The sequence below is a fragment of the Schistocerca serialis genome, chromosome 8 (assembly GCF_023864345.2).
Source record: "Schistocerca serialis cubense isolate TAMUIC-IGC-003099 chromosome 8, iqSchSeri2.2, whole genome shotgun sequence".
Taxonomy (NCBI): domain Eukaryota; kingdom Metazoa; phylum Arthropoda; class Insecta; order Orthoptera; family Acrididae; genus Schistocerca; species Schistocerca serialis.
The window spans coordinates 561,885,750-561,901,568 of NC_064645.1; the positions used below are offsets into that span (position 1 = coordinate 561,885,750).

General features: G+C 40.0%; 1 protein-coding gene across 1 annotated transcript in view; it reads right to left on the reverse strand.

Moving 5' to 3' along the window:
* Positions 1-15,819, reverse strand: part of LOC126416386 (agrin) — a 354,777-nt gene that overhangs the window by 22,006 nt on the left and 316,952 nt on the right. Inside the window, exon 6 of the mRNA XM_050084069.1 lies at positions 14,413-14,586. Coding sequence (XP_049940026.1) covers positions 14,413-14,586 — 174 coding nt within the window. The remainder of the gene's footprint in view (positions 1-14,412; positions 14,587-15,819) is intronic.

Here is a 15,819-nt window from a genome sequence, read left to right on the forward strand (position 1 = left end):
CGCCGTGCAGGTGAGCGCCACAATCAGGATTGCATACGACCGAGGCACACAGGGCCAACACCCGGCATCATGGTGTGGGGAGCTATCTCCTACACTGGTCGTACACCACTGGTGATCGTCGAGGGGACACTGAATAGTGCACGGTACATCCAAACCGTCATCGAACCCATCGTTCTACCATTCCTAGACCGGCAAGGGAACTTGCTGTTCCAACAGGACAATGCACGTCCGCATGTATCCCGTGCCACCCAACGTGCTCTAGAAGGTGTAAGTCAACTACCCTGGCCAGCAAGCTCTCCGGATCTGTCCCCCATTGAGCATGTTTGGGACTGGATGAAGCGTCGTCTCACGCGGTCTGCACGTCCAGCACGAACGCTGGTCCAACTGAGGCGCCAGGTGGAAATGGCATGGCAAGCCGTTCCACAGGACTACATCCAGCATCTCTACGATCGTCTCCATGGGAGAATAGCAGCCTGCATTGCTGCGAAAGGTGGATATACACTGTACTAGTGCCGACATTGTGCATGCTCTGTTGCCTGTGTCTATGTGCCTGTGGTTCTGTCAGTGTGATCATGTGATGTATCTGACCCCAGGAATGTGTCAATAAAGTTTCCCCTTCCTGGGACAATGAATTCACGGTGTTCTTATTTCAATTTCCAGGAGTGTATGTTTCACGCCCTATTTCACCCCCTTAGGGCTTGAATGTCCAAATACTGTGACATACGTATGTTTTATTTCTAGCATAGAAGCAAAATACAAATTTCCATAGATTTAGCTTCAAAAATACTTGCACAATGAAATATTTCCATAAAACCTTTCACCCACCGTTTCACCCATACAGGGGTTAAATTTTCAAAAACAGCGAAACACGTATTTTTAATTAACTGGGAAGCCAAATTTAAATTTTCGTAGATTGAGCTTCAAAAATGCTTTCATAAACAAATATTTTCATAAAAAGTCTCATCCCCTATTTCACCCCCTTAAGGGTGAACACTTGTAAGTAGGCTGTTTATGTTTTCTCTATGTAAGTATGCTGTTTAGGTTTTTTATTGGTAACGCCACCTCTGTATGAAAATCACTGGCTGTGCTGTGTGCAGTCTGTGGGTAGTGTGCATTGTTGTCTGCCATTGTAGTGTTGGGCAGAGGCAGCTGGCTGTGAACAGCGCGTAGCGTTGCGCAGTTGGAGGTGAGCCGCCAGCAGTGGTGGATGTGGGGAGAGAGATGGCGGAGGTTTCTAATTTGTCATGAACTGATATATATATTATGACTTGTGATGATATCAAGGTAAATACATTGTTTGTTCTCTATTAATATCTTTCATTTGCTAACTATCCCTATCAGTAGTTAGTGCCTTCCATAGTTTGAATCTTTTATTTAGCTGGCAGTAGTGGCGCTCGCTGTATTGCAGTAGCTTGAGCAGCGAAGATTTTTGTGAGGTAAGTGATTTGTGAAAGGTATAGTTTAATGTTAGTCAGGGCCATTCTTTTGTAGGGAATTTTGAAAGTCAGATTGCGTTGCGCTAAAAATATTGTGTGTCAGGTTAAGCACAGTCCTGTATAATTGTTCAAAAGGGGACGTTTCATATGTCGACCCTTAGCCTAGGATACCTCACTGGAATCTTCTGATTTTTTTCTTGTAGTTTGTGTAATTAGTGTAGATTTTGTTTATTGCTAGCGCGTAATTATAGAGAGAATTTCCTTTGTAGTTGCAGTCTTTCATTGTTGTATAGTAAAACAGTTGTGGCAGGCATGTAGATTTGCACCAAGTATTTCGCAGCTGCAATTAACTAGATATTATTTTCAGTGCTATGTTAATGTGTTCTCTTATTTTTGATCTTCAAATTGTGTTTTTCTGTGTTGTCGTGTGAAATACTGTGACAATAATGGCGTGTGAAAAACGTAATACTAGGCTCCAAAGTAAACTGAGAAATGACAGTGAAAATGAAAGCAGTGTGTTAGCGCCACCGAGTAATGAATTAACTGATGTTCAAAGTAGTAATTTGGTAATCGTGCATAGGGAAATGGAGCGGGCGGCAAACAATGGCGTGGACAGTGAAACAATTAGTGAAGAGGGAAGCATTATCGATCGATCGGTCGGTAACAGCTCGCCTCAGGAATCCGAAATGACAGGACACAACTTTGCAAATACTGTAGATTCAGGTTTTGCGTCCTCACCGTTTTCCCAAATGAGTCAAGACACGTTTTCCGCTTGTCAAAATGTGAATGTTGCCGGTGCAAATTCACTGCCGAAAAGCACTGAGGAACATGTTTCAGACACCAGTGCATTGTTATTACAGTTAATGCAACAAATGGGACAAAAGCTACAAAAGTTAGACACAATGGAACAAAATCAGAGACAAACACAGCAAAAGCTTCAAAAGTTAGACACACTGGAACAAAATCAGAGACAAACTCAGCAACAGTTAGACGCAATGGGACAAAATCTTCAAAAGTTAGACTCATTGGAACAAACTCTTGAACAAACGCGTGAAGATTTAACTACTGAGTTACATAACATTGAATCGAAATGTCAAAAAGTCTGTAATGACGTAAAAACTCAAATTTGTGAGCATTTCCAACCTATTTTTTCGCGTCATGAAAATGCATTACAGAATCACGAAGCAGCCATAAAAGAACTGCAAACTATTGTTCATGAAAATCACAACACCTTGCAAGCTAAAATTGACGCAGTTGCATCTACCGATTCGGTTACGCAACTTGCAAAAAGTCAAGAAAACTTAAAAGACACAGTAGATTCGATTTCAACACAAATGGACACTCTGAAACTTGGTTCAGAAAAACACACTGAGGAAATGTGTTCATTATCAGAGAAAGTAGTTGAACTTTCGGATCAGCTAAATAATTTATCTGCGAAGGTAGATGATAATCTGAATGACGCAAAACCGGTAGTCTTTAATGACACAGAACAGAACGCACAAATTAGGAAACTGAAACAAAATCTGAATCAAATTGATACGCAACACCAAAGAGAAATCCGGGAAGTACAAGATCAGCTGACACAGGTAATACAAGAATTACGTATTTCAGAAGACACTCGCGCTCCAACACGGGAAGAGGGACTTAGAAACACGGAAAAGCCGCAAAATAATAACACAGGGCATTTCGGAAGTTATGAAAGAAATTGGCAATGTGCACCGAATTTTGAGATGGAACGGCCGACACGACCTAACAATGACCGATATGCGACTCGCCGACATGATGATTTTGACTATAAGCTGTTCATTACTACACGTAAATTCAAAACATTTAAGAATTCTGGCAACGACATTCATCCACAAGCATGGCTCCATCAATTCTCTCATTGTTTTCCTCCCAACTGGTCGTTAGAACACAGATTAGAATTTATGTGTGGCTACTTGGAGAATGAACCAGCTGTAAGAATGCGATCGGTAATTCACGATTGCCACAGTGAAGGAGAGTTTTACCATGCCTTCCTCTCAGCATATTGGTCTCAAGCTACACAAGACCGTGTAAAACATAACATCATAATGATGAAACACTTCGAACAATCTGAATTTTCCAGTCTTGTGAAATATTTTGAAGACATGTTGCACAAGAATCAATACCTGTCAAACCCATACAGCCCCTCAGAACTCATCCGCATTTGCTTAATCAAACTGCCTGAACATTTACGACATATTATTTTAGCAGGACGTTGCAAAGACGACATTGAAGCATTTCAGGGACTGTTACAAGAATTAGAAATTGACACTGACAATTGCGGAACGCGAAACCAGGAACACAACAATTACAGGTCACATCCGTCGCAAATCCGCGATGAAAGAAGTAATAACTGGACACGACAAGGCTATTCTCACAACACAAATCGTGACCAAAATAGACACCACCCGTATGACAACCGTTGGCAGAGTAGTAATAATTACAGGGAAAGATCACCTCTCCGCGGTAATGACTATCACAGAGACAACCAGAGAAACAGACAATATGGGAACCAAAATAAATATTATCAGGGGAGACAGAATAACTTTAGACGCAACGGTCCAGCGCGCAGTTTCGATTCAGGGAGAAATTCTCCACCACGTGACCGACAAGAAAGAAACTATGGCATCTACCGACATGACGACAGACGATATGATCGTAACGATAGACCTGAACTGCATCAGAACTGGCGGGATTCAAACAGAGCAGGGCCCTCTCGTCACGGTGAATTTGTAGAAGTTAGGTCTCCAAACCCCAATAACGACGCGCGCCAACAAAGAGACAATAGGCAATGACTCACACCGCTGGCAGCCACAAAACATACTTATGAAACTGACGACGCAGCTGCCGTAGCTAGTAATTACGTAAAAATGGAAGACATTAGGGACATCTTACTCCAGGAACACGACATAAAACATAACAACATTGCATATCCTGTGATTCACATTACAGTAAATGATGTAAAATTTACGGCAGTACTTGACTCTGGCAGTCCCATTTCAGTAATTAGTGAAACAGCCTTTAGCAAATGCAACAAATCGAACGATTGTCCCACACTTCCGTTACGTAAGATTAAATTACAAGGTGCAATCTTTGGAAAAAGTGTAGATGTACGCCAACAAACCAACCTAGAATTCTTTTGTCAAAGCCACAGCTTCTCTATGAACTTTCTTATTGTTCCATTATTGTCGACGGAAATTATACTGGGAGTAGACTTTTTGAATGAATACAAAGCAATCTTAAGCTTTCACGATGCTGAAATAAGTTTAGAAAAAGAAGGTAAGTCAATAGCTTTGAAATTTGAAGATTGGCTCTCAAACCATGACGAAGAAATTAATCGGCTTTACCTCCTGTTAGACAACAGTTCGGAATTTTCGACGGAACTTGACGCTAACAATCTTTCTGTAAGTACTGACAGGGATGATATCGACGGCGCACTTGACATTAATAAGTTAATTCAGAATAAAATTCAAACAATTGAGAATTGTAATGACACTGATAGGCAGGACCTTTTTGAGATTTTACAAGCACATTCCACAGTTTTTACTCATAAAACAGGAACAATCAAGGGATTTCAACACCAATTTCGTGTTCGTGAGCATACTAAATTTTGTGTTAGACCATATGTAATTCCAGCACATTATAGGGACCGTGTTAGAACAGAAATACAATCTATGCTTGACGAGGGCATTATTGAGCCTGCAGTAAGCTCATACAACAATCCATTACATGTTGTTGAAAAGAAAAATGGATCGATCAGACTTGTCTTAGATTCGAGACAAATCAATACTATCATTATTCCTGAAACAGACAGGCCACAGACGATGGAAGAACTTCTTCAAAATTTTAATGGTGTAAAAGTGTTGTCTTCCATTGATCTCAGATCCAGCTTTTATCAGATCGAACTTCATCCAGAATGCAGAAAATACACAGCTTTCCTTTGTTTCGGCGTTTGTTATCAGTTTCGGAAACTTCCCTTTGGTTTGAACATTTCTTCAGCAGCATTTATTCGCGGGCTAAATTCCATATTACCTGAGTTCTTAAAACGTCACATCACCTTATATGTGGACGATATTCTAATAGCGGAAGCTTCATGGGAACAACATAATCGCATCCTCAACAGTCTGTTACGTATTTTTGCAGAATCTGGAATTACAGTTAACTTGGAAAAGTCTGAATTCGGTAGGTCAAAGGTGAGGTTTTTGGGACATATTATTTCTTCTGAAGGCATTCAGCCGGATCCTGAAAAGTTAGAAGCAATCAGAGCCATTCCAGTTCCATCCACAAAAAGACAAGTCCGCAGTTTTCTAGGTCTCGTAAATTTTTACCGTCGTTTTCTGAATATGCAAATTCTAGTTACACCAAAACTTTGTTCTCTCACTGGAAAAAATACTATTTGGAACTGGGACGAACAAGCACAGTTGGAATTCAATTCGTTGAAAGAAGCGTTACTTCACGCGCCAATACTAGCTCATCCTGATCTGTCACAAGATTTCTGCCTTAGTACGGATTCTTCTAAAGTCGGTCTTGGTGCCCATTTATTTCAAGAAGCCATAGAAAATGACACTACCGTTCAGAAAACCATTGCTTTTGCTAGCCGAGTGCTAACAAAATCTGAAAAAAATTATTCCGTTACTGAATTAGAAGCTTTAGCTATCGTTTGGGCATTTAACAAATTCCGTTTCTTTCTTTCTGGTAAGCACGTAAAAGTATACAGTGATCATCGTGCATTACAATTTCTTATGTCTTCAAAATTAAATCATGACAGGTTAAAACGTTGGGCATTGTTTCTGCAAGAATTCCGCTTCACAATAGTCTACATTCCCGGCAAGGAGAACATTGTTGCGGACGCACTGTCACGCGCACCGGCTGGGCTTGCGAAAAGTACCACAGAAGGCAACCTCGAGAAAAATTTCAGTATTCTTTACATTCAGAAAGTCGCCTTTGAAAACTTCATCACCACATCTTTAAAGGACATTGCTCATGAACAAGATAAAGATCCGATTTGGAAAGACATCAAGAGCAAATGGCATGTAAAGACACACACACAGATTCGGCATTATTATCTGGTTAGAAACAACATACTGTTCAAACGCTGCACTGTTGATGACAAGCTATGGGTACTTTGCATTCCTGACGATTTTGTTAATAAGCTCATTTGGTACATTCATTTCAGCTACGCACATTTTGGCCCACGAAAATGTTATCATATTCTTCGAACGACTTGTTATTTTAACAATATGGAAAAGCGAATTCGAAGAGTCTTGTCTATTTGTAAACTTTGTCAAAAGGCGAAACCATCCACTGTCTCACATCGTGCTCCGTTGTTTCCTATCATTCCTTCTAAATTAAAAGAATTTGCTGCCGTTGATCTCTTGGGACCGCTTGTCAGAACATCTAATGGATTTTCGTACGTTCTAGTCGCTGTTGAACTTACTTCAAAATTTGTTTCTTTCACACCGTTACGTAAAGCCACTGGACGGTCTGTATCCAACGCCTTTGTTAAAAATGTCTTACGTGAAGTTGGACACGTTAGTAAAGTCATTTCAGATAACGGACCGCAATTCAGATCTGCTGTTTGGTCACGCATGCTTCGCAACCATAAAATCAAACCTGTTTTTATTTCATTGTACTCACCACATTGCAACCCGTCTGAACGGATTATGAAAGAAATCAATAAGCTTTGCAGACTTTATTGTCACAGAAAGCATCAGCATTGGGACAGATATTTACACTTATTTCAAAACGTGCTGAATGAAATGCCTCACGACTCCACTGCTTTACCACCTACCCTTGTACTGAAGAATGAAGAACCATCGAACAGAATCAGAGAGCTTGTACCTTTCCCGAATACACGTAAACTTCGACACAAAGACATAATTGATTTGGCTCTTAAAAATATAAAATCTGCAGCAGACAAAAGGAGAAAACTACACGGTAAAGCAAATGCAAAGAAGTTGTATATTGGTCAGAAAGTTCTCATTAAAGCTCATTCATTGTCACATAAGAAGAAACACTTGAGTCACAAATTCTTTCTAGTTTACAATGGACCTTACAGAATCCGACGTATACCACATGATAATTGCGTTGAAGTTGAAACTCTGCGTACTAGGAAGAGTAAAGGTTTACACCACATTTCTCATGTAAAACCATTTATTGACAGATAATCTGCCTTTTAACTTTGTCTTTGCCATAAAACGTTTCACTTCACGTTACTAGTATGCTTTAGAAACTGTTACCATGCAACAATGTTTGAAGTTAAATATCCAATCAAGAACCAAGAGAACTTATTTAAACAGAAATGACGAATGCATTGTTATAGTAAACAGACGTCACAGTGTTATTGTGTGTGTACATTCTTGCTTGTTTGTTGCACGATTACGTAACGACTATAAGGCTCACATACTTAGAACATTTACCAGTACTGCTAATGAGATTTTAATGCAACATTTTGGTTTATTTGAAAATACATTCTGAATTTAAAGTGCTTTCTGAGAGATACCAGATGACACAGAGGTTAGTTTATGTGACAGCTACACGATTTTTATCACGACGCTACTAATGAGTGACAATTTACAATGTTGCTTTTGCGGTGTATCTGTTTTATATCTGCACAGTTTTCTGAATTCTTCTGGAAATCAAAACATGTTTTATTAGTAACTTTTGTGGTATAGCTACAAGGAGACAGCCTTTTCCATAGCACAACAATACGTTACAGCACAGTACTTTCATCATCACAACAATAAGCGTAATAACTAAGATATCTCTACGCAAAGCATTTCACTTTTGTTTATCATGAGGTAAGTACATTGGCTTCTGCAGAACTTAGCTTTCGGAGGACGATAACTACGACACTTCCACACAGATTATGTTGCAACAAGACGCACATTTAGCGCTACAGTACACGTATTTGAGTGATTAATTTTGTACTTGAAACATTTATTTTTAAAGATTTTTTAATTACAAAGAAAGTTTTCCGTGATACATTTCATTCCATTGCTGTAATCTGTAACACCTGAGGGTATAATTACATTAATCCTCAGGGGGGTACACGCTTACTTTGTGTACCATGTGTTTGGCAAGCACAAGGAACCCTAGCTAATATGGTATTTGCTTATACAACTTTACACATCGGTACCATATTTCTCTAACACACAAATTACACAGCTATCCGATCATTTAACTGAGAGAGACAAACATTTATTTTACTATATCAGTGACAGATGTTTACGTAATTACACCGTTGGATAACTTCACACTTACGAAATTGTATTTTGTCTGTACTGTGTGAACTCTTCATATTTTTTCGGAACCATTGTGATACTATGAGAGCTTTGAATGATGTATTTGGTATGAGATCATGATTTTAAAGTACGTTTGAGGCAGATGACACTTTTGACATGAGCAGAGAATTTTTTTTTAATTATTGGAGGAAGCTACGACAATTTTGAGATTTGACTGAGGTGTTATGATGTTATTTTTACGACGACGATGTGTACTATGCTGTTGAGGTATGTTTATGATTAATAGGCTGAGGCTATATGAGTTATTTGAATATGCTTCATATTTATAATGACGAAATATTGACGAGTGTCGATGGATACGTATATGTGTAATAAGGTAAGGAGTAATGAATAGTGGGTAGGGACTCTTGACTTGTGAAACAGGATGTGGGAAACCAAAGTGACCACCTGCACGTAATGCGTCGCGGGCACCCAGCGGTGTCAGACGCCTGGAGAAAAAGCCATTATTGCGAGCCCTTTTCAGCGGCACAGGTAGAAAAAAAAAAGGGGGCGTGGGACGTGTCAAACACCTGGAGAACAAGCCATTAGGGTGTGCCTTTCATCGCTAATGCGACACCCTCGTTACTTGAAAACATATGATTACTCGCACTTTGTGCTAATTGCCGAAATGCTTATGAATTGATGGGAAATATTCGTACATCTGCACACCTGATTACGACAAGCGTCTTTCTACGAGAGTTGAGAGCTACTAACTTATGAAATGTCACATGACTACTGAATGATATTTTTATGCTTTGCTTTTCATAGTTGCTTATTTCATTTGACATTTGTTTTCCAGCTGTGTTGCAGCATTGCTTTTATAAAATAAAATGCATTTGCTAATGTGAACACTTTCTGTCAACAGATCTATTAAATAATTATTTTATGATCCACATTCTTTAAAAAAGGAGCACTTGGAAAGGAAAGAACAATAAGAAGGAACTAGTAACTGCATTCATAATTTTCTTTTCAAGTAATTGGTAACTTTTTGGTAGAATAACTTCTTGTGGTGCACCACTTTAATTACATAGACATTAAGATGTGAATATACATTTCCCTTATCTGCATTGTTGTCTTTAGTGTAATGTTTTCTTCTGCTTGAGCTATGTCATGTTTTGATATAAGTTATTACAACTGCTGCTGCTTGCTTTGCCTTTTGTATTTTTTATCATTGCTGTTTGTATTAATTGTTTTGTGCTGCTGCATTGCCTCGTCCCTTAGTCTAGCATCTGAGCTCAGTAGATTTAAGTTAGCTTAAGAGGGGGTAGACTATATGAGAAACTGACTATGGAGAATAGGTAAAGAATGCATTGCGAAGTTATATAAAAAGGATTTGGGCCCAAATGAGTAGTGTACAATCAGAAATAATTATTTTGAAAGAAATATGAACAGAATACAGAAAGCATGCTTGGATAAGATTTTTTTGGTGGAAGCAAAGGTTGAAATAAGAGGAAAGATATATGAGGTTTTGGGTTGGACCGCAGTACCACATGTCACACTGAAAACGAACCCTGTCCTTTCCTTTTGTGTTTTCCCACTATGTGTTTGTGTACCCTTGAGTATTTGTTTTCTTCCTGTCTCTGTGTACTGTTTCATAGAATCTTTTTTGTTTTAATATTAAGCTACATTCACTATGAGGAGGAATACTGTTATCCTCAAATATAAGTTGCATTAATAATATGTTATTTTCTTTGTAAAGTTGTTTACAATTCTGTTCTGTTTCAATGTTCATGTGTGAAATTAATGTTTCGAAAACTATTCTCATTATTTTATGTATGTACTTATGCCACTATTTTTGTAACACTGATGTATATGTTTATTTCTATTCTTTTGTAAAGCCTGTTTTACTACAAATGTTATCTGTATTGTTATGTTCTTTAATGATGTATTTTGTACCTTTGTAATTGTATTCTTATGTTATAAAATTGTAATTGTCACCAGTTCATGACATTATTAACTTGTTAGTTACATTTCACTGCACACGTTTCTGTTGGTCATAGTACATGGACAATATGTGAGAAGTAGGGACTGTTAGTGTTTGCACGTTTGTTAATAATTCTGCAAGGGACTGGATAACAGCATTGTTGGTTCTAAGGACAATTCCAAAAACTTTGTGAGTGCACAAGTGGTGGTTTATGGACTTGCTATATTCTCCGCAAGACTCTTCGAGGGTGATTGTGCACCTGCACAGTCGCAACAGATGGCTGCTGGCCGTCTCTACAAGGACTCCAGTGGGTCTGCACCTCTGGTGGCCCACCAATACCATTATCTCTACAAGGACTACAGTGGGTCTGCATCTATAATGACCTACCAACGCCATTATTTCTACAAGGACTGCAGTGGGTCTGCACCTCTGGTGGCCCACCAATACCACAATCTACCAGGACTCCAGTGGGTCTGCTCTGTGATGACCTACCTACCAATACTCTTCAAAACTTCGAATGACTCTGCTGTGGGTTTGCTCCATTGTGGCCCATTACCTGTCTGCATGTCGAGTCAGCACTGTCTTTCCATTGGAAGGACAACACTACTTCTTCAAGACTGCATGGAAATCCACTACTTCCGTGTGCATTTTCTTTTACTAATGAGACTTTGTAAAAAAAAAAAAAAAAAAAAAAAAAAAAAAAACCTGTGATTACCGTAATGAACAATGTGGACTGTCTTTATGGACTGTGAGAAATTTTAGCTTTTGACCAACATTGTATCAATAAGTGTGTGCATTTTATATCTTTGTTACTGTAATTGTGAAAAATTTTTGTCAAATCTGTATTGGCCAGTGCCCAACACCATTTGTAAAAAATTTTTTGTGGGGAGCATGGGGGCTATGTAAGTAGGCTGTTTATGTTTTCTCTATGTAAGTATGCTGTTTAGGTTTTTTATTGGTAACGCCACCTCTGTATGAAAATCACTGGCTGTGCTGTGTGCAGTCTGTGGGTAGTGTGCATTGTTGTCTGCCATTGTAGTGTTGGGCAGAGGCAGCTGGCTGTGAACAGCGCGTAGCGTTGCGCAGTTGGAGGTGAGCCGCCAGCAGTGGTGGATGTGGGGAGAGAGATGGCGGAGGTTTCTAATTTGTCATGAACTGATATATATATTATGACTTGTGATGATATCAAGGTAAATACATTGTTTGTTCTCTATTAATATCTTTCATTTGCTAACTATCCCTATCAGTAGTTAGTGCCTTCCATAGTTTGAATCTTTTATTTAGCTGGCAGTAGTGGCGCTCGCTGTATTGCAGTAGCTTGAGCAGCGAAGATTTTTGTGAGGTAAGTGATTTGTGAAAGGTATAGTTTAATGTTAGTCAGGGCCATTCTTTTGTAGGGAATTTTGAAAGTCAGATTGCGTTGCGCTAAAAATATTGTGTGTCAGGTTAAGCACAGTCATGTAAGAATTGTTGAAAGGGGACGTTGCACACTGAAACACTGAAACACGTATTACCAATGTTCACAGATGTAGCTTTAAACATACAAGTAGTTCTTTAACAATGATATATTTTCAAAAAAGCTTTCATCCAATATTTCACCCCCATAAGGTTAAATTTCCAAAATTAATGAAACATGTATTTCTTTATTTCTGACCGGGTAACCATATACTATTTTTCGTAGGTCTAGCTTCAAAATTGCCTTAATAGCGAATTTTTTTTAAAAAAAAAAACCTTCATTCCCTATTTTACCCCCTTAATGTTGGAATTTAGAAAAACCCCTTCTTAAACGATGCGTACAGTATAAGATACACACCTTCCTCCAAAGTTCAAGTTTCTATCCTCAGCGGTTTGGGCTGAGCATTGACGAGTCATTCAGTCAGTCAGGTCATTGTCTTTTATGTTGGCCGGCCGGATTGGCCGTGCGGTTCTAGGCGCTACAGTCTGGAACCGGGTGACCGCTACGGTCGCAGGTTCGAATCCTGCCTCGGGCATGGATGTGTGTGATGTCCTTAGATTAGTGAGGTTTAATTAGTTCTAAGTTCTAGGAGACTGATGACCTCAGAAGTTAAGTCGCGTAGTGCTCAGAGTCATTTGAACCGTTTGAATGTTTTATGTTGTTGTTTTCGTCTTCAGTCCAAAGGCTGGTTTGATGCAGCTCTCCATGCTACTCTATCCTGTGCAAGCTTCTTCATTTCTGAGTAAGTGCTACAGCCTACATCCTTCTGAAGCTGCTTACTGTATTCATCTCTTGGCCTCCCTCTACGGTTTTTACCCTCCACGCTTCCCTCCAGTACTAATTGGTGGTCCATTGATGCCTCGGAATGTGTCCTGCGAACCGATCCGTTCTAAGTCAGGTTCTACCACAAATTTCTCTTCTCCCCATTTCCGTTCAGCATCTCCTCGTTAGTTACGTGCTCTATCCATCTAATCTTCAGTATTCTTCTGTAGCACCACATTTCAAAAGCTTCTATTCTCTTCTTGTCTAAACTGTTTATTGTCCATGTTTCACTTCCATACATGGTTACACTCCACACATTCAGGAAGGATTTCCTGACACCTAAATATATACTCGATGTAAACAAATTTCTCTTCTTCAGAAAAGCTTTTTTTGCAATTGCCAGTGTACATTTTATATCCTCCTTACTCCGACAATCATCAGTTATTTTGCTTCCAAAATAATAAAACTCATTTACTACTTTAAGTATCTAATCCCCTCACATCACCTGATTTAATTCGGCTACATTCCATCAACCTCGTTTCGATTTTGTTGATTTAGATGATATATCCTACACCACTTGCCTCTACTGCCATCTATTGGAAAACGGTGGAAGCAAAGCTGTAGATCTAATAAGCTGTAAGAGAAAGCAGGCCGGTGTGACCGAGCCGTTCTAGGCGCTACAGTTTGGAACTGCGCGACCGCTACGGTCGCAGGTTCGAATCCTGCCTCGGGCATGGATGTGTGTGATGTCCTTAGGTTAGTTAGGTTTAAGTAGTTCTAAGTTCTAGGGGACTGATGGCCTCAGCAGTTAAGTCCCATAATACTCAGAGTCATTTTGTAAGAGAAATGTGGAAAGAGAAGTCAGCACACGCTGCTGTGTAGATTGACTTAACCCAGATGTAGGATCCCACCGTCTGAGGTAGAGAGACTCAAGCATTGCCGAGGTCTTCGCCCTCAGGTGGCAATTAGTAGGAGATCGGTTGGCGGACGTCCAAGACTGACAGGCCCAATGTCTTTCTGACGTACTCCCTCCTGGACAGCATCGATGGTGGCATTCTACAAATCTAAACTCTTACCTAGCTTCTTTTTCTCCTATCATCTTAATACATAAATTGTTAATTTTAAACATTTCCGTTTTCTAATTTGTTTTAAGCTTACAAGCTGCAACATCGTTAAATTTGTCAAGATAATAAGGAATCAAGTAAGCTTCATGTTAGTGAGTATACAATTTAACATTGTGGAAGACGTGACGCATTTTAGTAATTAGGTGGCAGGACATTTATAAATAGCACCAAATAAAATACACTAATAATACCTGAAGAAACGTATAGTCTCTCTTCCTCGGCCACTGTCAAGGTTAGAGTCAGTGTTTAGTAATTTTTTGTCCCGTGTGTTTACCGTACGGATTGGGAAGTGGGGGCTAGGAGGGAACAGAGAGTGTTCAGCCGGGTAGTGAGAGGTGTATGCAGTTAGTTGTCAGAGAGAGGGGGTTACGTGTCGGTACGGCTGAGACTGAACGCTACGCACCCGCAGTTGAGCATGCGCAGTTCGCAGTCGCTGCGGTAGACGGCGCCATCTGATCCGCAGGTGGGCTTGAGCGGCTGCCCCTGGCACGACAGCGGGCAGTCCTTGGCCGAGGACGGCGAGGCCAGCCGGTCGCCCGCCACGCAGAACGCCATCGGCACCTCGAACACGTGCTTCCTGTGGACCAGAGGACACGTGTAGTGGGCCGGCACAGCGTCAGCACGCAGCAGCTGCCGCCCCCTCCACAGGGATACTACGGGCATACCTCATACTGTATACGCTGTGTACGATCACACTCGTGGACACACAACTGAGAAAACAGTTTCAGGATATTCCTACCAGAGTTGTATGGGTGACCTTCCCTCCTGCCAGAATTGCCGAAGCTATGCATCCTCTCCTCCCCAACCAACACCCCCTTCCATGACACTATACGTCTGCAATTTTTTCTACATAGATTTTGTTACAGCGTAAAGTCAGCGCCGGAACGCCAGTCGAGGACGACAGGGAAGAGAAGGCTGTGAGAAGAAGACAGCCAATCGGACGCTGACCGACCTCCTTCCAGGACGACAACGCGACAGCAGCGGTCCCTAGGTGAAGAGGACATAAGCACGGCGCCCGACTGGTGGAGCCCACTTGGATAGCGGCGTCAACGTTAGCCACTTCGTTAGGAATCTCTATGTAGCACAGAGTTGTGTTTGACTATGCTGAAGAAGACTGATTATATTGTATGTCGGTCTTTGCATGCGACACATCTATGTACAAAGTTAAGTGTTTATATTTGTCTTATTGTAATAAAACTCATTAATGCGAATTGTTTGATTGATTGTCTAGTGAACCGAGTAGGCAGGATTCCTAGACACAACAGATCTACCAAATTTTGTACTTTACTAAGCAGGTTTAATAGAAATGACAAATTTATAGAAAAATAGTACATTGGTAAACCATATTGATATAATATATCACCAACAAATTAAATGTATGCTTGTAGCAAATGACTTACAAACTGTGTGCAAACTCTGAAAAAAAACTTGAAAATAAAATAAAATCTTTATCTTATTGGTTATGGCAGATGTTATATTTTGGTTTCAGCGTCATGTATAATAAGCATAAGATCTAGTTGCTGCTCATAAATTATTAATGGTACACAAACTATTGAAGTAAAAGAAAAGAATAGTCAACATAAAAAGTGTATGACATGTGTTGGTGATGTAACTGTTATAACAAGTAACAGAACAGACGCCAAAGAAGCTCTAGAGCACCACTATAAATCTCAGCCAGAAACAAATCGTATGGAGAAACGCAGTCCATCGTCACATAGTCCACAGACAAACACGCAATGGAAACTAAGTACAGAAAAATAGCACAAGCAGAATGTTTGAAATACTGGAAGAGATTATACAGAAAATAGGA